Source organism: Amphiura filiformis, chromosome 5 (genome assembly GCF_039555335.1).
Source record: "Amphiura filiformis chromosome 5, Afil_fr2py, whole genome shotgun sequence".
Lineage (NCBI taxonomy): Eukaryota > Metazoa > Echinodermata > Ophiuroidea > Amphilepidida > Amphiuridae > Amphiura > Amphiura filiformis.
Genome location: NC_092632.1, coordinates 24,263,104 through 24,284,736, shown reverse-complemented (window position 1 = coordinate 24,284,736; position 21,633 = coordinate 24,263,104). Strand labels below are relative to the sequence as shown.

General features: G+C 35.6%; 2 protein-coding genes across 5 annotated transcripts in view; both read right to left on the bottom strand.

Moving 5' to 3' along the window:
* Window positions 1–1,314: 1,314 nt before the first annotated feature.
* On the bottom strand, window positions 1,315–15,064 carry LOC140152836 (monocarboxylate transporter 12-like). Of its 3 annotated transcripts, none has more exons than XM_072175354.1 (7): window positions 14,104–15,064; window positions 12,248–12,307; window positions 8,256–8,304; window positions 7,150–7,340; window positions 5,299–5,439; window positions 3,233–4,159; window positions 1,315–1,529 (listed from the first exon to the last, which is right to left on the bottom strand). In XM_072175354.1, exons 3-7 carry the CDS (start codon window positions 8,297–8,299, stop codon window positions 1,378–1,380), a joined length of 1,455 nt encoding a protein of 484 aa, XP_072031455.1. In that variant the 5' UTR covers window positions 8,300–8,304; window positions 12,248–12,307; window positions 14,104–15,064; the 3' UTR covers window positions 1,315–1,377. The 3 variants fall into 3 exon arrangements, with proteins under 3 accessions (XP_072031455.1, XP_072031456.1, XP_072031454.1); XM_072175355.1 differs by lacking the exon at window positions 14,104–15,064 and adding an exon at window positions 13,009–13,089; XM_072175353.1 differs by lacking the exons at window positions 12,248–12,307; window positions 14,104–15,064 and adding exons at window positions 12,373–12,524; window positions 13,009–13,075.
* A 2,367-nt stretch (window positions 15,065–17,431) lies between these two features.
* The window catches only part of LOC140152835 (uncharacterized), a 31,844-nt gene continuing 27,642 nt past the window's right edge, over window positions 17,432–21,633 (bottom strand). For both annotated transcript variants that reach the window (XM_072175351.1, XM_072175352.1), the window contains one exon: window positions 17,432–21,571. In XM_072175351.1, the coding sequence (XP_072031452.1) occupies window positions 20,211–21,571 (1,361 nt within the window). In that variant the 3' untranslated portion in view covers window positions 17,432–20,210. The remainder of the gene's footprint in view (window positions 21,572–21,633) is intronic.

Below are 21,633 nucleotides of genomic sequence, written 5' to 3'. Positions count from 1 at the left end.
CGGCCACTTGTCTGGTTGTTATTCATTTGAAACTTATTTAAAAATATAATCGCAACTTCAACATAGGCCTACCACGTGACAAGCATAGACAGAAAACGTATTATATTTTGGAATTTTATCTGCTTAAATCATTAATGTGTATTATAATAGAGCTACCATTATTTATATTGTTGAATTCTCAAGCGCATCATTTCGAATTGGGTTTGGAAGATACATTCTCCTAAAGCCCGATACTGACTCCACCTGTACATTTTAATTTCATCGCGGGATGCTGAGATGTTTGAAAAGCATCGCAGCATCGCATACCGCTGCAAAGTGGAGTCAGGATCGGGCTTAATTCGAACCACCAGCATCCATGGTTCGATGTAGAGAGTCTTTCCTATTCAGAGGAAATATTGCAATTACACACCTTATTGCCTTTTAACAATAACCAATGACACTAGCACGTAATTCCATTCAAGCACCAATCTTTAATCCTATTGTTGAAGAGGATAATAAGCTTATACTTATGTATAGCATTCGTAAAAAGCTTAAGTCTTTGTTTGCTTTGGTTAAATCCTGTTCAAGTGGTGGGTTAACCAACAATTAACAATGAGAGGACATTCCTGAACCTCGTTCAGTTGGCGATGATTTGAAGTGACTGTCAATTATGACCATTTGATATTTAATATCAGCAATGTGGAAAAAAAGAAATAATGTAGTGCCAAAATAATGTACCCTTTTACGGAAGGAGCAAAGTTTAATAAGTTACAACTCCGCTTCTGCAGTACGAATGTCAGCGGCGAATGTCAGGTTATTATTTCCCAGTCTTGAAAAAAAATAGCAGGCAGAGGTGGGAATCGATCTCGGTACCTCCCGGTTAAAAAGCACTGTGCAAAACCACTAAGCCAACTAAATATCTGTCGTGAGATGCTTGACATTAATCTTTGATATTGCTGAATGGAACAAATCGCGGAATTAAATCAGTAATAAAAGAAGTAGATTCTTATTTAGCGGCCAAATTGGATAAAAGGGGAAATATCTGTCCCTGCTCTAAAGAAAATATAGGTTAGAAAATTACCAAATAAATTTAAATTAAAAATTGAGATTTTATATTTATTTATTTCACAAGGCGGCATTATCACAGACAAACACTGTATACGCTAAAAACTCGACCCTCATTACTAGATGATGGCATAGCTCAGTGTTAGCTCGGTTCACCCACCGAGTTTGAGCCCCGTACGACCTACGACGGCCTCACATTAACAGTCACAGACAAAACCTAAATCTACAGAATATATCCATTACTCGTCTCGAAAGAGCTCAAAATAAATAACTACTTCTACCACGAATTGTGCCGACTTAGCACAGATTATGTGCGTTATATTCAAGTTACTATCAAACTGTCGTGTCCGTGGGAAAAGAATTCCTCGATTGTCGTCCTCGTTCCAAGAAGTAAAGAATGATTGACAGAAATAACGCCAATAAAAATGATCCTCCCGCTACGTAGAAAGTTGCTGAGTAGTTACCAGTGACATCACGTACGAAACCTGTAAAACAATATTTATATTTGAATATATCGCTCTGCACTACAAGCAGGTAATCAAAATCTACTAAAAAGACGTTACAAACGTAAAAGAAGTCCCACAGTTAAAAAATATTCTTTGTGTCTTAATCCTTTTACAAACTTGGTCCAGATTTAATGAAAACTTTTATTTGCATTAAAATTAATTCTGTCAGGCTTATTTTTGCTTTGATTTAGTTTTTTGTCTGTTAAAAGTGTATAGGTTGTACGTTCTAATTTAATTTTGGGAATGTGAAATGTTATCTCTAAAAACATGCGGTGGTCACTTCATGTGTTGACACCAACTGCGATATCTAGAAAGTTAGCGTGAATGCTTATTTTTCTAGTATGAATTTTGACTTCTTTAATATTAAGCATATTTTCTAACTCATTTACTTTCCAAGATATAAGGACCTTCTAATATTTTGCCTGCGGACATTGCCAACGATCGCTATATTTCTAAATTTGTATTAATCATGTTAATTATAAGCTTCATTTTGGGGGCTTCTTTTACGTTTCAGTGTAACCTTTTAGTAGATTTTCTTACACTTTGTGAAAACATGAACATTCTATTTTTCGTATTTTTCTGTTTCCATATGCCGATTTTGAGAAATTATGAAAGTGCAAGGCTTTGATTGTAAGAGTAGATATATCTAAATTATTACAGACCAGTCAAATTAAGAAAAATAAGGGGCTGAACCACCACTAATTGCAACAGATCCATTTAATCACCATTCATTTCATAGAAAACCATAATTTAATAACACATCAAAAGTCCCAAAAAATCTTCTTAATATCAATGTATTGCTCTCATCATAATGATTCAGAAAAAAGTAGTTTGACCAGTCTCCGCCATTTTGTTATTGAGTTATACGCAAATAGGTCAAAGGTCAAATTTTGGTGTCCACAGGCGTTTACAATTGAAATATGCTCCAATTTTAATCCAACTGGTCTCAAATTTTTCTTTGTCATAAATAAATAAAATGAGAAACGTTGCATTGTTTTGGATGTTTTGTTACATAGGTAACATCGCAAAATAGGTCAAGGTCAACTTAATGGAATTTGATGTTACCATGGTAATAAACCACCTAGGATATGGCAAACTATTTTTTTAATGTTTTTTGCAAGCACAACAATATGAGACCAATTTGATCAAAACAATGAATTTTTCAAAAGTTGCCCCCCCCCCCCTGTGGAATCCAATCCAAATTTTGACCTTTTCCCTTCTATTCTCTAAACCCCGCTATAGTATACCTCCCTGTGAGTGGAGCTGTTCAATAAGTTTATTAGCTCTTTCGTTTACGGCTTCGCAAACCGACGTGGTAAATTCTACAGTGGTTACATTTATATTCCTTAAGGGGGTACTACACCCCTGCCCAATTTTGTGCCTATTTTTGTATTTTTCTCAAAAATTATAGCGCATTGGTGACAAGTAAGATATGTATATTTTAGGGGCAAGGACTACAACTATACTGCACTGGAAATTTTATTTCAGCACAGACAACAGTTGTGGAGTTACAGTCAAAAATGAGGGAAAAACAATATTTGATCAATAAATCAACTACTTGCCTTGAGTTGTTGAATTTTCAGTGGCGTAGTTGTAGTCCTTGCCCCTATAATATACATATCTTACCTGTCACCAATGCGCTATAATTGGCCAGGGGTGTAGTACCCCATTAACACACTCACCCGTTAAATATCCGCCAGCAATCTGCCCAATAGCGTTAACAGAATATACAAAACCTATATTGGTTGAGAATCTGGACGGATCGTGATCAACTTCCTTTACTACAATTGCCAAAACGGTATGAAGGAACGCAGACGTAAATCCTACACTGGCTGCGATAGTCATCAACATAGCGTAACCATCAACGGCACTACCAATGAAACATATTGTACAAATTAATGCCGACATGGTTATTTCAACACCAATTGGAGAAAGCCATCCACGATCAATCACAACTCCATTGAGAATTCGTCCAAATATTCCACCCAGTCCAAGAATGGCCAGGACCAAACTTGCGCTGATAAACTCGACTCCGTCTTCCTCGGCTTTGGCTACACCAAAAATCATCACGCATAAAGATCCTACCACTTGGAAAATATACGCGAATGTGATTATCCATACTGGTAAAGACGGAACAAAACAAAAGTACATACTTTTCCGGGGTTGTTTCGGCAATCCGGGCTTCCCTGACATGTCTGTATGACATTTCGTGCAATTGCTCGGGGAGCAATCTTTCATAATATTGGTCCTGTTGCTATGTCCATTTGAAATGTTGGAGGTGTTGACGTCTTCTGCGCTGCTGAAAATATTCCCGTCAGTAGTTTCACTTAGGACCATAACGTTATTTTGTAGTGTTTTTTCATCTAAAATTCTTTCCTTTGGTTTGAAATGAATAGCAGCGACAATGCAATGAGAAAGAATGGCTGCCTCAACTAGCAAAGCCCCTCGCCATCCATACACGTAGATAAGGAATCCGATCAATGGTGATAGGACCATCTTTCCAATAGAACTTCCCGTACAGATGATTGAATACGTTAATGCAAAATGTCCCCGAAACTGTTTTTGAACGACCACGATGGTGGCATGATAGAACATCCCACCTCCGATACCTATATAACAGAATGAAAAAGATGTCGTGTTTGCAGACAATGTAAGAAATAATGCTGTAGGGGAAACAATTTAGTACTGAAAGTTAAGGGAAGGGGTATGAACGTTTGGACAGTATTTATTGTGGGACATTGGAGCACATCAGACATATCGAATTGCATTCTGAATACGAAGAATGTCATTCTGATATCAAATAATTTTGATTTTTTGAAATTCGCAATGTAATACACATTAATGGCAAATCATTAAAAATTGATATTTTTGATATTTAACAGTACTCGAAGTAAACTTTATAAATCTGATGCCTTATACTTAACGTGTATGTAGGTGGGATGAAAAGCCGACGATCAATTGAAAATTTTGACCTTTCGTATTGAAGATATGGATTTTTTCCCAAAACACCAAAAAAAAAATTAGGTCTTTTTGGGAAAAATCCATATCTTCAATATGAAAGGTCAAAATTTTCAATTGATCGTCGGCTTTTCCTCCCAGCTACATACACTTTAAGAATATATCATTAGATTTATAAAATTTACTTCGAGGACTGTTATATATGAAAAATTTGAAAAATATCAAATTTTTATAATTTGTCATAAAATTTGTATTATATCGTGATTTTCAAAAATTAAAATTATTTGATATCAGAAAGACATGCTTCGTATTCAAAATGCAATTCGATACGTCTGAGGTGCTCTCATGTTCCATAAAAAATACTGTCGAAACGCTCATTCCAGATCCCTTAATTAAGTCAGCAATACAACAACAACAACAACAAAATATTAATCATCAGATGTTCTTCACTCTTGTAAAATATAATGTCACTAGATTTCTAGTCAATTTGACCAAAAATGTGTCGCTTTTCAGGTCAAATCTGACAGGTATTGAGTCAAATTGGACATGATTCCTGGGCAAATTTGACAAACAAAATCTAGTGCGGTCTTATTCCCGGTCTTATTTTACTGGAATCTGAGGTCTTATTGCACTTGAATTAGACTAGACATTTTAAGAGTGTAGATGATCATGATCGCTGTGGCCTGAGTAGGTCTTATATGATTATGATAAAGAAATGTTAATTTTATTTACCCCTATATACTTTTATGTTTTCCCCCTTTTCGTCCTTGCGTCATCATCAGTAACTTACCAATAATTGCAAACGTAAAAAACAAAAATACTATGGAAGTTGCAAAGGAACTCAGGAAGACTCCAGTGAAGTAGATGATGGCACCAGCAACTCCTACTCCTCGACAACTAAAGTACCGTAGCAATATACCAGTGGGGAGACCTGTATATCCCAGTGAGATCAAATATAAAGAGAAAGCATTGTGTTAAGTTTGTCGTAGATAGACTAAAACTATTATCTGAATCGTTTGGACCAGAGGAATAATGTGGATAAAATAAAATCAGGGACATAACTATTTTTTGGGGTAAGGTGCATTTATGTCACTAAAGTTTTTCTGATATAAGTTCAAATCCTTCAGCAGGATTATGATAACCAACCGCACTCATCAGGTAGGTATCGATGGGCAGCGCAAGTTAGCAGCGAAGCGAGAGTTACATCTGCTGTTCCTCAACTTCAGTGTTAGTGCTCTCTCATCTTTATCAACGACCTGTCAAGTTGGGTCAAGAGCTCAGAAGCCCATCTCTTCGCAGATGACTAAACTGCATGCTGTATGAGCGAATATCATATGCTTCACATTCCTCACTTCTAGCTACTTCTTCAACATGACTTACTAATTGAATGCATTACAGGAAGGAATGGCTCATAGAATTCCACATGCATCCAAATGCCAGGTTGTAAGAATCTTTAATAAGCGTAAACCAATCTGCACGTCACTACATCATCCATGATGAAAGCATGGAGATAGCCTCGTCAGCGAAGTACCTGGGTATGACCACATTGATGCCATTTGAGAAAGTAAACTCAACCCGTGCTTTCTGGGGCCCAATTTCCACCACTGTAAAAAATTACCCATCAATGAAGCCACCTATATACATGACTTATGTTCGTCCAATATTGTCGAATACACTGCTGGGCCTGGCATTCTACATACTCACCGCAAATATACAAGAAGGATGAGCAGATTCAGTGCAGTAATACACGCCATGTCATTGGAAAATATGATCGCAGCTAGGGCAGGGGCAGCTTTCTTGGTCACAGGGGCAAAATAAAAGTTTGTTCGATATGAGGTCTAACCAATGTTTGGTAAAGTTTTCTCTTGATCATGTTGATGTTGGTAGATGCGTGGTGAAAGTTCGTCTGAATAAAACCCAGTATTGAGCATTCCCCCATGTCTCTGTCCAGTCGACAAGGTTGTCAAGTCATTCTGAAGTAAGACAAACTGATTGCCCGGTAAACCAAACAATCGTCGGCAAAAAAGCGAATTGTGCTGGATATAACTTCACTGATGTCATTTATGAATAGTAAGAAGAGATGTGGTCCAAGTACTCTTCCTTGAGGGACGCCACTGAGGACTTTCTCTCAAGTGGATGGTGTGCCATCTATGGTAACTCTCCGATGTCTCGTAGTGAGGAAAGATCGAATCCAGCGTTTTGTGCTGCCTCTTATTCCATAATGGTCAAGTTTGATGAGACTTTCATGTGGTACAACGTCGAAGGCTTTTGAGAAGTCGAGGATGGCTAAATCTATCGCAATGCGGTCATCAAGGTTTTTCGTTAAGTCACGGGTAGTGAGGAAGATACAGTTACGCTGAATTTACGAAAGGTGTGTTGAGCGTTGGTAAGGATGTTCTTTCTTTTGTTTTTTCTTTTGTTTATGATTTTTAAGATCAGAGGTGTCAAATTTGTCTTCTTTAGGGGTAGGGCCAAGCATGTCTGGAAGCCACCCGTTCCAAAACTATTTTGAATTAAATTAAATGGTATGATTGGGGCTCGAGCAAACTGGCATATGAAAATGTTGAGAGAGAAAAAATCAGGACTCAGCGGGGATTGAACCCCGGTCGCTGGATTACCGAATTAAATAAAATAACAATACCTATTATTCCCATCAGCGCTATAGGTACAGCCGTCAGCCATCCAGCAATTGCTGCACTGATGTTGAATTCTTGCTGGAACGCCAAGAAATATATGCCTTTCGTGAACATACATTGCTGGAGTACTCGTGAAAGAAAAGCACTTGCGAATAATGAGTAGCGGGAATATTTCCGTCGGGGAACATTCTGAGGACTGAACAGAAAAACGAGTTAATGAGTAACAAAAGTTTGACGTGATCAAAAACTGGGACATTACACTATGGAGGCGGTTATATCTTACATAGATCGGGGGATAAATCCCCAATATTTTCATAGGGGGGAGGTCCATACAATCATCCCCAATGTTGTCGCCTGTATGTAGGTTTCTGACCAAATATACCCCATATTTGGTCATATTTTATATATATAAACTTAAATTTTACTGTAATTAAAGCACTTCAGGCTTAGTCTTTCACATGGTATTTTAATACACCATTGAGCATTACAATCGTGCAAAAGGTAGAAATTCAAGAAAGATTAAGATCGTCCCTATGGAGCAAATCACATGGCTTTAATTACTTTTAAAAAAAAACAATTTACCCAATATGACAGACCTGCACCCGAGTACAACCAAACAACTTTATTTTTGTTTTCCGATAAACCATTTATTACTTAAAAAGTAAACACCACAGATTCCGAAGCACAGATTAACAAAATTAATAATAACTAATTTATTAATAATAATTAGGCCTAATTTTTTGGAAACTCTTTAACTGCATATCTTTTGAACTGGTTGTCCAAATTCAATGGGGTTTTCTTCAAAATGTGGCTTTGCAAATGCTGTTTACAATCCTAAAGAAACTGTAAATTGAATATGTCCGACTTCAGACTGATTTTGCTGATCACACCACAATTTGGACGATTGCCGAGAAAAGGTGATGTGTGTTGAAAGCGTTTCCATTTGCTAATGCAGATATTTATTGTGACTATTGCGGTTTAATGCTAGGATTTTCGATATGCCTCATATTATATTCACAAAATGTTCAACCATTACTACCATAATTGTAAAATCATATAAAGACGGGGCCAGACAGTATTAGCATATATGCCCGTTTTAATAGGTAATCACCTGGTTTCCTTCAGAGAAGAATATTCCGCATCTTGTGCCTTCATCTTATCTGTAAAAAAATATAACTTTCACTGTATAACATCAACGGTTATAATTTTTCACGTAGAAATAATTTCTAATTTTGCTTGGATTTTCATTTTGGATAATGTAGATTACCCATATGGAGGGGATGACCAGAAGCCCAGTAAGGCCAGAGGAAGTCACCCCCTTTAACAAAAAAATGTTACCATCAAAAGAAGTAAAAACAAAACAAAGCATAACAAACAAACGAGAAACACAATGCTCAAGAATTAATCATATTTTGAGATCAAGTCACTTTTGTATATTTTACGGAAATGTTTCAATGAATTTGCCGTTTTTATTGAGTTTGGCAATGAATTCCATAATATTGGACCAGCTGCAGCAGTACTTTTTGAGAGACGTCTGAATTATGTGTTGAGATCATAAGTTTAAATTACCAATTGTGAAGTTTACCAACACAGATGAACTTTCATGCTAATTTATCTGTCGTTTTGGGGGAGAAGCGTATAAGCTTTTACTCGGAACGAGCACACAGCTATATATCTTCTGAAGATAGCATTGCGGTCCTAATAAAACAACAGAAAATATTTCACAAATTTAGAAAACGTCTGTTAGGAAAGTTTGTTTTTGATGTTTCTTGTTTGTTTGTTTTTCCACTATCTACTCAAGATAGTATTTTGATATAATTTTGAAAAATCATAGATTTAGCATGAGACCAGATTTCATTTGGTATATTTTTTATATTACATGTTTGTTTGTTTGTTTGTTATCTACTATAAGGATAGCATTTACGGTGCGATTTGCAAATCATGCATATAGGCCCTTTGCGACAAGCATCATCTGCTGTCAAACACACGCGCGAAAAACAGCTATCTTCTGAAGATTACATTGCGGGCCTTATAAAACAACAGAAAGTATTTCACAAATTTAGAAAACGTATGTTAGGAAAGTTTGTTTTATGTTTGTTTGTTTGTTTGTTTTTCCGTTACCTACTCAAGATAGTATTTATTTATAAAATACAAAGAAATTAAGAAAGGTTGAAAATATTTTGTTATCTACTGATGATAAGCAATAATGGACCATGCTTTAGCATGAGACGAGTCTAGTCAGAAATTTCATTTGGTATATTTTTTTATATTACATGTTTGTTTGCTTGTATGTTTGTTATCTACTGAGGATATATTGCGATTTGCAAATCATTATAGGCCCTTTGCGACATGCATCTGCTGTCAAACACACGCGCGCAAAGCCCACTTACGGCCTGCATCATTTTCTCGGAATGAGCAAACGGCAATCTCCAGAAGATAAAATTGCGGACCTAATAAAAAACAAAGAATATTTTTAATATTACATGTTTGTTTGCTTGTTTGTTTGTTATCTACTCAGGATAGCATTTACGGTGCGATTTGCAAATCATTATAGGCCCTTTGCAACATGCATCATCTGCTGTCAATCACACGCGAATATAGCCCACTTACGGCCTGCATCATATTCTGTGAACGCGCAAACAGCTATCTTCTGAAGATAGCATTGCGGGCCTAATAAAACAACACAGAAGATATTTCACAAATTTAGAAATCGTCTGTTAGGAAAGTTTGTTTTGATGTTTTTTGTTTGTTTGTCTGCTTGTTTGTCTGTCTGTTTATTTGTTAGTTTTTCTGCTCTCTACTCAAGATAGTATTTATTTATAAAATACAAAGAAATTAAGAAAGGTTGAAAATAGTTTGTTATCTACTGATGATAAGCATTTGGTACCTTATGAAATTTGTTTTAATCATAGATTTAGCATGAGACGAGTCAAAAATTTCATTTGATATATTTTTTTATATTACATGTTTCTTTGCTTGTTTGTTTGTTATCTACCTAGGGTAGCATTTACGGTGCGATTTGCAAATCATTATAAGCCCTTTGCGACATGCCTCATTTGCTGTCAAACACACGCGCGCAAAGCCCACTGGCGGCCTGCATCATTTTCTTGGAACTCGCAAACAGCTATCTTCTGAAGATAGCATTGCGGGCCTCATAAAACAACACAGTATATATTTCACAAATTTAGAAAACGCCTGTTAGGAAAGTTTGTTTTGATGTTTTTTAAACGTTTTTCCGCTATCTACTCAAGATAGTATTTATTTATAAAATACAAAGAAATGGAGAAAGGTTTAATATATGTTGTTATCTATTGATGATAGCATTTTGAACCTAATGAAATAATATTTAAAAAAAAAAGAAATCATAGATTTACCATGAGACGGGTCAGAAAGGTCATTTGGTAATTTTTTTTTTTTTTTTCATTTTTGCTTTTTATCTACTCAAGATAGCAATAACGGTGCGATTTGCCAATCATTATAGGCCATTTGCGACATGCATCTGCTGTCAAACACGCGCGCGCAAAACCCACTTACGGCCTGCATCATTTTCTCAGCTATCTTCTGAAGATAGCATTGCGGGCCTCATAAAACAACACAGTATATAATTATTTCACAAATTTAGAAAACGCCTGTTAGGAAAGTTTGTTTTGATGTTTTTTATTTATTTGTTAGTCAAGTTTTCCGCTATCTACTCAAGATAAAATACAAAGAAATGGAGAAAAGTTGAATATATTTTGTTATCTACTGATGATAGCATTTTGAACCTAATGAAATAATATAAAAAAGAAAGAAATCATAGATTTACCATGAGACGGGTCAGAAAGGTCATTTGGTATATTTTTTTTATATTTCATGTTTGTTTGTTTGTTATCTACTCAAGATGGCATTAACGCCGATGCGATTTGCCAATATCATTATAGGCCCGTTGCGACATGCATCATATTCTGTAAACACACGCGAGCATAACCCACTTACGGCCTGCATCATTTTCTCGGAACGCGCATATCTTCTGAAGATAGCATTGCGGGCCTAATAAAACAAAAAGAAAATATTTGTGTGTTTGTTTAATATATGAAATAATTTAACAAAAATAAAATCATAGATTTAGCATAAGACGAGTCAGAAAATTCATTTGGTATATTTTTTTTTATATCACATGTTTGTTTGCTTGTTTGTTTGTTATCTATTCAGGATAGCATTTACGGTGCGATTTGCAAATCATTATAGGCCCTTTGCAACATGCATCATCTGCTGTCAATCACAGGCGAACATACAGTATAGCCCACTTACGGCCTGCATCGTTTTCGAGGAACTCGCATACCGCTATCTTCTGAAGATAGCATTGCGAGCCTAATAAACCAACAGAAAATATTTCAAAAATTTAGAAAACGTCTGTTAGGAAAGTTTGTTTTTGATGTTTTTTGTTTGTTTGTTTGTGTTTCCACTATCTACTCAAGATAGTATTTATTTATAAAATACAAAGAAATTAGGAAAGGTTGAAAATATTTTGTTATCTACTGATGATAAGCAATTGGAACATTATAAAATAATTTTAAGAAAACTAAAATCATAGACTTAGCATGAGACGAGTCAGAGTCAGACATTTCATTTGGTATATTTTTATATTATATGTTTGTTTGTTATCTACTGAGGATAGCATTTACGGTGCGATTTGCAAATCATTATAGGCCCTTTGCGACATGCATCTGCTGTCAAACACACGCGCGAAAAGCCCACTTACGGCCTGCATCATTTTCTCGGAATGCGCAAACAGCTATCTTCGGAAGTGGATAGCATTGCGGGCCTAATAAAACAACACAGAAAATATTTCACACATTTAGAAAATGTCTGTTAGGAAAGTTTGTTTTTGATGTTTTTTGTTTGTTTGTTTGTGTTTCCACTATCAACTCAAGATAGTATTTATTTATAAAATACAAAGAAATTAAGAAAGGTTGAAAATATTTTGTTATCTGATGATAAGCATTTGGAACCTTATGAAATAATTTAAGGAAAAAAAAATTCATGTGCGATTTGCCAATCATTATAGGCCCGTTGCGTCATGCATCATCTTCTGTGAACACACGCAATCATAACCATACTTACGGCCTGCATCATTTTCTCGGAACGCGCACACAGCTATCTTCTGAAGATATCATTGCGGGCCTAATAGAACAACAGAAAATACATCACACATTTAGAAAAGGTCTAATAATATACTTATTACTTACCAAGAACAATCCACCGATAATGGCCCTGAACAAGAAGCTGGTTCCATAAGTAATGAACAGTAGGCTGAATGGACTGATTAACCATACATACAATTATTGACGTTGGTGACGGATATCAACTCACACGTCATGTGTTTTTAAAGGAAGGTCACCTGATATTGGAAAATCAAATTCTTTAAAACTTATGCATAAAATGTCATCCCTTTCAAGCACTCATGCAAAAAGAACATGTAAATGTTTTTTTGTAAACGTGACTAATTCCTATGGGAATTACCGACATTTATACAGCATGATAATGGTAGTCTACAGTATTTTTATTAATGATAATCACCATGATCATGTAATATATTGATTTCAAGTGAAAGGCCCTATTTTTCTCATAAACATATTGAAATTAGAAGTTCCAACTCGGTGTATTTCCGAAGATATCATCAAAAAACTGCCTAATTAGTCTCAAATGTGGTATATCATATTTGAGACTAATTCGGCAGTTTTTTGATGATTTCTTCGGAAATATACCGATTTGGAACACGAAATTTCAATGTTTATGAGAAAAATATGAGCTTTCATCTGATACCAAAATCAGCATTTTGATGAGGTAAAGTGTGGGATGAGATTTTCAATCAGTTTACCCACCTTTAAGTAGAAGCTAACACATTTGAGCTGCACAATTTTGTGATGTTTTATTGGACTTGTACACAAACAGACAGCTAATGTTGCTACTCAGCTCCAGTTTATGCAACATGGACCAGACACAAACTCAGTCACCTGTAACGGGTTCTATGTATGACACAGAGCATATTGTTATAAGTTTTTGACCTATATGTATCTACTACTAGATATTTTGATCTAGTTTTTAAAAATTAATAACAAAAAAATTTTGGCCCAAGAATTTTTTTGTTATGGTGCACAAAAAGGAATTGGGCCAAAAACCGTTATTTTTGGGATTTTGGGCCAAAAGTGCCATTTTGGCCCAAATTTGACCTCACAGATGAACATATCAAGTCTTTGCCATTCTAAATATGTATACTTTTATATACTTTAGACCAACAATTTAGAAGTTATGAGGCCCGAAAGTTTCCATAATTCCAGGGTTCAGACCAACCTTAATAGATGCACTATCTAATTCTGCACATTATGACACCTCATTGAATGCAATGTGACCTCAAGAAGTAAAGTTACAAGCATTTGATAAGACGAAGAAAATGGGTAAACTGACATACTCGCTATTCGCTATACGCTCATTCGATCAGGCTGAGTTCACATAGTATACTCCTATATGAACTCAGCCTGATCGAATGAGCGTATTTCGTATAGCGAATACCGTATACCGTATACTTCTATGTGAACTCAGCCTTAGGCGACAAAAAACCCTGTTCTACAGGCAGACGGACCTTTCAAGTGGGGTCGGTCGGTCAGGCATTTTTGTTTTTTCTATGCAGGTTAATTTTAAAATTACCCAGACTTACCCTAAAATTTCACCAAAATCTGAAAAAAATCTGCACATTTTTTGGAAACCTATTTTCTAAAAATGTTCAGCCAAAATTAATTAATAATTTTCCACCTGTAGTTTTTATATGATTTTAGCACAATTTAAAAAAAGTTCTGGGTCAGTCGGGTCCGTAGAACAGGGTTTGTTTTCCGTAGCCTCAATGTGTTGTCTATGCTTGTCATATGCACAAGTTAACTTATAAATATGGTGTATACACTAAAATTGGAATATATAAATACCTTGATTTCTTTCTTCTTTCAGGGCAATCAGTTAACACCGTATTGGATGGACTCATGCATATCATCCAACATCACTCATACTCATTTAAATAAAATTCTGTCTATGAGGCCTCCATAGGGCAATTCGCATGATATAATAAAACAGGTGATAGGTGTAAATGGGAATGGTTGTGGAATTGAACTAGACAATCTGTCCCTGTCATCTTAGATTGTCTGCCAACATGGCTGCTTAGGGTCTATTTAAAATACACGAATACATCACTGGATCACTTCATACTACAATCAATAGAATTGGGCCTCTTTTCATATTGAACTCTGCGATTGTATCCCTGGGCAGCCAACTATATCATGTGTAAGTATGCAATGAACTGTGAAAACAAACCAAAACACGACTCAATTTGCCTACACACACAAATAGGTAAAAGAAATGACAAAAGTACTAAAATGGTTACAGAACACTGCATTTATCATTTATTTGATTATATTTTCATTGCAGTTTTGTCTGCTAACATACGATCACACTGTAACCAATGAAAGTGTACAATGCAATGCACCAAGATTTAACAATGAAAAAACCGCATTTTATACGATTCATTTATTAAAATGAACAAAGCCTACTTGACATAATAAAAAATACTTTTTTTTTGCTATGAACATGGAAAAGTTTTTTGTTACCTACTTTTTAAGATATCATGCTTCATGTTATGGACACTTGCCTCAATACAATGTTACTTCAGAAATGTAACTCTGTATGTTGAGCACTTCCCCAAGTTACATACAAGGCAAAATTACTTGATTAGATTTGATTATATGATTATAGGGGACCATTATACTTATTACCATTGATAGGTGTTCCATATTACAATAGACACATAATTGTTGGTGCAGTTATTGTTGTTCAAATTGGCCTTTACGGCTGTGTTATTGAGGTCAAAAGCATATCAAATTTGATTTAATTCATCCAAATCTGAAAAGCTATGAAGTAACATTTCTTATTGAAGTCAAATCTTTTTGAATATTAACCAAAGTAACACTGTATCTCAAAGTCTATCTGTAAAAGTGCTTTTCCAAATAATGTTATAAAAAATGTAACCTTGACAAAATTGATGTAAAAAAACAACACCACATGGTTCCCGTAAATGCATTTAACCATGGTCAGGAAAGGAATGGACACAAGAACATAACAAAACCATCCTTTCTAGATTTCTAGAAAGGCCAAACATACACTGTTTTATGTATAATTCTCAAAGTGCGGGAAAAACTTCATAAACTTCGGAAACTACAAAAACATTTTTCAAAAAGGCAAATCATTTTTTTTGGAGTAAAAAGTAAGACCTGCATTGTAAAAGTTGTTTTGGTTAAGGGCTAGGATAGCAACGTTTGCACAGTATTTTTTGTGGGACATGAGAGCACATCAGACATATCGAATTACATTTTGAATACTTGGAATGTCCTTCTGATATCAAGTAATTTTGATTTTTTTGTTTAATTGGCGATATAAAACACATTTCATGACAAATGATTTGATATCAGAAGGACATTCTTCGTATTCAAAATGTAATTTGATGTCTGATGTGCTCTCATCTCATGTCCCACAAAAATACTGTGCAAACGTTGCTATCTGTGCCCTTAAAGAACTAATGAAATCCAGATAATTCAAACATGTCCATCAGGACATAACTTCTTCATTTTATATATGAATCAACATCAGAAAAGAATTAAACATCACCCAGCTTATTTTGGGGGGATTTAGATGACACATTATTTAGAGGCTCAATTTGAATATCGTTGCATATTTAGCTTTTTGGGGGATATTTTGGGATTTGTGCGAGGTCTAATCAGTGCCCTTCTATTGGCTGCTCTATTAGGCTATGAATATATCTGATAGCAGAGCCACTTAACAGATAACACTTGCCTCTCAATAGTAATTACAATTACTGGTCCCATGCTTGTGGTCTCAAATGGGTAAACATTGTGTGCATAAATAAAGCAAAAGAATATTAAAGGATCCATACCTGAAACTTCTGAAAAGGAATCCATTCAAAAGGGTTGTCTTCATCAAAGTGTCAGGAATATTTTAGTGTCTTTTGTGAACAGGAGGCAGAATAGTCAATCATGTCCAAAACATACATTATAGTATTTATGGATATGCTATTCACAAGTCTTTGTAAACTGAACAGCTTATTTCTAAAATAAGCTCTGCACAGATGTTTATGAAAGCAATTAATACTGAATATTTTATCATTGTAGTGTTTATAAATGCATCAGTAATTTTCAATAAAAACAAAATCTAAGGGAATAACAAATTTAATTTAAATGGGGAACAATACCATATCAAAATCATTTTATTATACGTTCCAGCTGGAAATGTAAATGTTCACATGCATGAATGCAATCATGGAGCAAATAGATCTGCAAAAGACTGCAATCAATACAGCCTTGATTTGCTGCAGAGAACCTGTCTCATCAAACCACTCTAATACCTCTCCAAAAGTAGCAGAGGTGTCATCAAAGCTGGAACAGATACTAGTAATTTGATGTCAAAAACCAACTTGAATAAAAACAAAACTTTTCAACCATTTCTCCTAATTTACTTTTAATAACATTAAAATCAATTCCAATAAACAATATTAAAAATATACCACTTTCAGTGATATGATAGCAACAAAGTGTACGCTCATCTGAATAATTACAGTTCAAAGCATTCTTGCAAGCAAAACACAATGCTGATACATTTCTGATATGCATGAATTAATAACATTACTTTCATATTTGTTTTAAAATTGAGGTGATGGTGAAGCTGTGTAACATCAATATTATGTATTCTGTTACCATGATGGTACATTATTCACATGAACATTGTTTGATTGATCTATTATTGGTATGTACTCATCAGTTTCACCAATTACACAATAAAGGATAACTTTCAGTGATACATTCTACTGCTAAGATATCAGGAAACCAACTTCAAATCTGTGCTCAAAAATGTGGCATTTTACACTCTGAGTATGACTTGCGCTATTTTGGATACTAGAACTGCGTCACCCGTTATTTTTGTATTCTTTGCAAGAATCCTTTGAACCATATCTTGAATGCTAATCCAGATACAAATTAATTTACTTATTTCAGTAAATACTTGACAATTGACATTTTAACAGATGGACAATTATCTCCATTATTTGATCAATATTGACCATTTTTCCTACACGTATGTATCTTGATAAACCTTGAACAGCCAAAACTCTTTGTCTTACATGAGACTTGCAAATCATATACAGAAAGCAACCCCATTTGTGAAGTTTTACAACTCATGAAATCCCATTTAAAAAAAATGAAGCTTATAGATGGCTTTCAACCAAACTGCTGGTTGACCACTGGCAGTAAACCATGTTCTATTGTTCCCAACAATAAAATCCAGCCCCAGAACATGGTAAAACACTGGATCTGCCAGGGTGCAGTCATCCCTTAACAAGGAAACCCAATAGGTGCCTCATGTCACAGATCCTATACCGTAAAGATTTGCCTAATGTTGCTATGGTTCCCTTGACATAAGTGGAATTTCAGGCACAACCTAAAAGTGCTCTCCTGTAAAATTACCACCAGCAATTAAGTGTACAGAATCTCAGTTATTCTTGGGATTTTAGAGGCGGGAGCTCTCTATTTGCACATGAACTTTTACCTAAGGCAAAAGGAGCCCAACTGTGCCATTAGGCAAATCTTTACGGTATGTTACAGTAAAATAGTTATCATTGACCACGGACTTGGTCATAGGGATGCAAATTATAAATTTCCTAAAATGCTTCAAAGTATATTGCACATGCCATGGCAAACACATTGAAGTTGTGACTATATGCCAGAATCCTTACTTATTACAGCAATGTGTCAAATCCAATCATGAATGATTACTACTCAACTGTGTTGAACATGTTTGCAGGGAGCACTTGTATAATATGGTAGTAATGGTACCCACACTCCTCTCTGACACTCTTGGATTCAGTAGAGAATGGTTGGTACCTAATACATTCACACCTTGCAGGCGACATACCTGGGCCTCGCTTCAGAAAGCGTTACGATCAATCTTACGATTGATTTACTACACATAAGCAACTATTAAATTAATCGTAAGATCAATCGTTACTCTTTGTGAAAAGAGCCCCTGATTGTACAGCCTAGCCATTTCCAGTCAATTTCCAATGAACAGCCATGTAAGATACCAATGAGTAAGTATGCACTTTGCATCCTTCAGACAGTCTGTTCATACTGAACAAAATCATTCACAATTTCACATAGCATTATACACAAGGTTTTACCACACAAGTTTTTATAATTGGAAAAATCTGCTTATATGTTGTGCTATAATAATAAACACAATGTTCACTGTTTAATTCTCAATGGTATTTACTCAATCTGTTCCACTATCATGATTATCCACATCATGCATGCAAGAATCCTCTTTTAACTTGAAAACTCAAAAACTGTAGACTTACAATGCAAAAAACTACAGCACAACCAATATTAACTGAACAAATAACCAGTGTTAGGCAAATACAGACATATTGAAAATTGTCATAGATTTTCAGGTAGATCTCCAACAGATGTTTTGCATGTTACTTGGATATGAAGCTTCTTTATCAAATCATTATATATAAAGCATAAGCTTCTTGTACACTTTGCACCTCAGTGGAACACCTTTAGCAGTGAAATATACATGGTTTGTATAAAACAAGAGTCTTCCAAAATTTGAATATCAGTACTAAGAATATTCTTAATAAGACAGTATAACACAAGGCAAAAGTCGTAATTCGAATGCAAATAATCCATCAATATCTTTGTTTTCAGTAGTTATTGAAATTTAAAAGGGCATTTTGTGATCCACAGCATCATCACCCCCCCCCCCACCACTTTTCTCAAAAAAAGTTGAGATTTTTATACCTCTTGAAACCTCGAGCTACAGTTTATTTACAAAAAATTTCTTGCTGATTAATTCTTTTAGCAAAGACATCATGAATTTTGAATTACGTTCTGGTGCACCAAACAAATAACAACACATCTATGGAGCAGTGCAATATGCATAACTTGCTAATGCAAAATCAGAATCAACTGACATTTTTAGAATAAGTTTTTTCATGGATATCTACTGAAAAATTATGTCACAAAATGCCCCTTTAAAGCAGATGAATGGACTAGTCAATGACTCTTCTACGATTTGCATTGCTGATTAAGTAAATATTTCTCAACTGATTTTAACAAGCTACAAGGTGGGTGTCTCTGTGTGACAATCTACAACATTAAACTCCCCAATTTGTCTTCAATTAAAAGTAGAAATCGCTACTTCAAAGTGGAGAAAAGAACCACCTGTAGACCTACATCTGATATAATACAAACTGCATTTGAATTGTAGGGTCCTTTCACACATACTGAGCCCAGTTTATCACAAACTGGGTCATGCCAGGGTTGCACTATCCACCTTAACTTGATCAGTGGGAATGAGGTGCTAATACTGTATAAGTGGTTATTTCCGCACACATAAATTTTTTTAGAAATGCAACCTTTGTATATGTTGGGATTTTCGTAAAATTCATGCCATAACATTGTTATTATAATGAACAAATTCATTGTGTGATGATAAATTTGTTAAAATAAACTTGCAAAAATGACCACTTATCCAGTATTTCATGACATGATGCAACTAGCCTATGATGCCCACACTGTTGTAATCACACAAGTCACTCAAGTCAAGAGTAATGCCATGTTGGATTTTGCAGTTGCAGATTTGAATCTGTGTTTACGTGCTTGCAATGCCCACGTACGGACAAATTGCCCTTTTTAAGTGGTTACCGCGCCATTCAAATCTGCCACTGCGAAATTCAACATGCCATTATTCTTCAGTTGAGACGAGACAGACTATACAGGGGTGTAATTTCGTCACTTTGTATGAATCAAAATTGATTCTTACAAACTCATCTTGCAAGAATCAAGTTAATTTACTGTGTGTGGAATGGTCATGATTTTAGAAGAATTAGAAGTTAAGGAGTATCGTTGCTAGAACTGATTCTCTGATTCTCATCATCATGTAAAATTTCCAAGTATAACCCTATATTCTTATGCTAATATCTATTGTATCTAGATCCTTTGTCACCATCATATCTACCACCACGGTCATTGTACCTTCCTCTCCCTCCTCCTCTCCCTCTATCATTTCTTCGATCATACCCATCAACTTCCATTCTCTGTCTATTGTAATCTTTATTTCTTGCATTGTGAACAAAATCATCTTCCCCTCTGCTATTATACCTGGTTCTTGGATTTCTTACATTCCCTCGCTCATACTGATCGTCTCTTTTTCGTCTCGGGTCCCATCCATCGCCCCGTCCCTGCCTGTGATCAACATACTCATTATTTGGCTTATCATTGTGCCTTACGTAGTCCCTGCCAGAATCGTTATAGCTCTGATAACCTTCAGAGTTAGTCCGAGTTCTCTGTCTATTACCCCGCTGATTTTCTTTATCAGAAAAAGTTTCACGTACATACATGTCACGATCATCGCGACCCCTACCCATTTCCCTGGATTCATTGAGTCTACCTTGTTTATCTTGCTGCGGAGAAGCATCAATTGAACTTTCGCTTTCAGAAGATGACGACGACGATTCCTCGCTACTTGACGAGCCACTCTCAGAAGACTCGCTCTCTTCTTCAAGTTGTTGACACTTTGAATTGGTTGCTTGTTGCTCTTTCCTTCTTGTTGCTCTCTCTTCTGAGTGATCATCGCTAGCCCTAATTTTAGATCTGTTCCCATCATCCTTTCTAGTTACCCTCTGGTCTCTTTCATTGTTTGTAGTACGATTAGCCCGTGAGTCATTTTGCTTGCCCCTTCCATCCGGCCTATCTCCCACCCTTTCATTACGTTTTGTCCCATGTTCCTCTAATTCCCTTGCATGTTCATTACGTCTTGTTCTATTTTCCTCAAAATCCCTTACATGCTCATTACGTCTTGTCCTATTTTCCTCAAAATCCCTTGCATGCTCATTACGTCTTGTTCTATTTTCCTCAAATTCCCTTGTATGCTCATTACGTCTTGTCCTATTTTCCTCAAATTCCCTTGCATGCTCATTACGTCTTGTCCTATTTTCCTCGAATTCCCTTGGATGCTCATTACGTCTTGTCCTATTTTCCTCAAAATCCCTTGCATGCTCATTACGTCTTGTCCTATTTTCCTCTGATTCCCTAGCGTGTTCATTACGTCTTGTCCGATTATCCTCTAATTCCCTTACACGTTCCCTCCTATCTTTTCCGTTTGAACTCTGTACGGCTACAGACTTGTCTCTTCTCTTGGGCTTTTCTTCATCTCTTGTCCTCTCTGCCTTTTTCCCTCTGTTGTTTTCTTTTCCAGGTTTCCCCTTCACCTCCTTGCCCTTCTTTTTCTTCTTCTTCTTCTTAGACTTGTCTCTGTCACTGTCAGATGACGAACCTGAAATAGATGTAAACATAATTAGTATATTCTAAAATGTATGACATAAAAGAGAATGAGAG

Coding starts and splice junctions, on each gene's coding strand:
- LOC140152836 (XM_072175353.1), bottom strand. CDS start 12,457: ATGGTTAATCAGTCCATTCAGCCTACTGTTCATTACTTATGGAACCAG. Junction 7,341..8,255: donor TCTTCTCTGAAGGAAACCAG/GTGATTACCTAT, acceptor TTTTCTGTTCAG/TCCTCAGAATGTTCCCCGAC. Junction 4,160..5,298: donor TTTTACGTTTGCAATTATTG/GTAAGTTACTGA, acceptor TCTGTTATATAG/GTATCGGAGGTGGGATGTTC.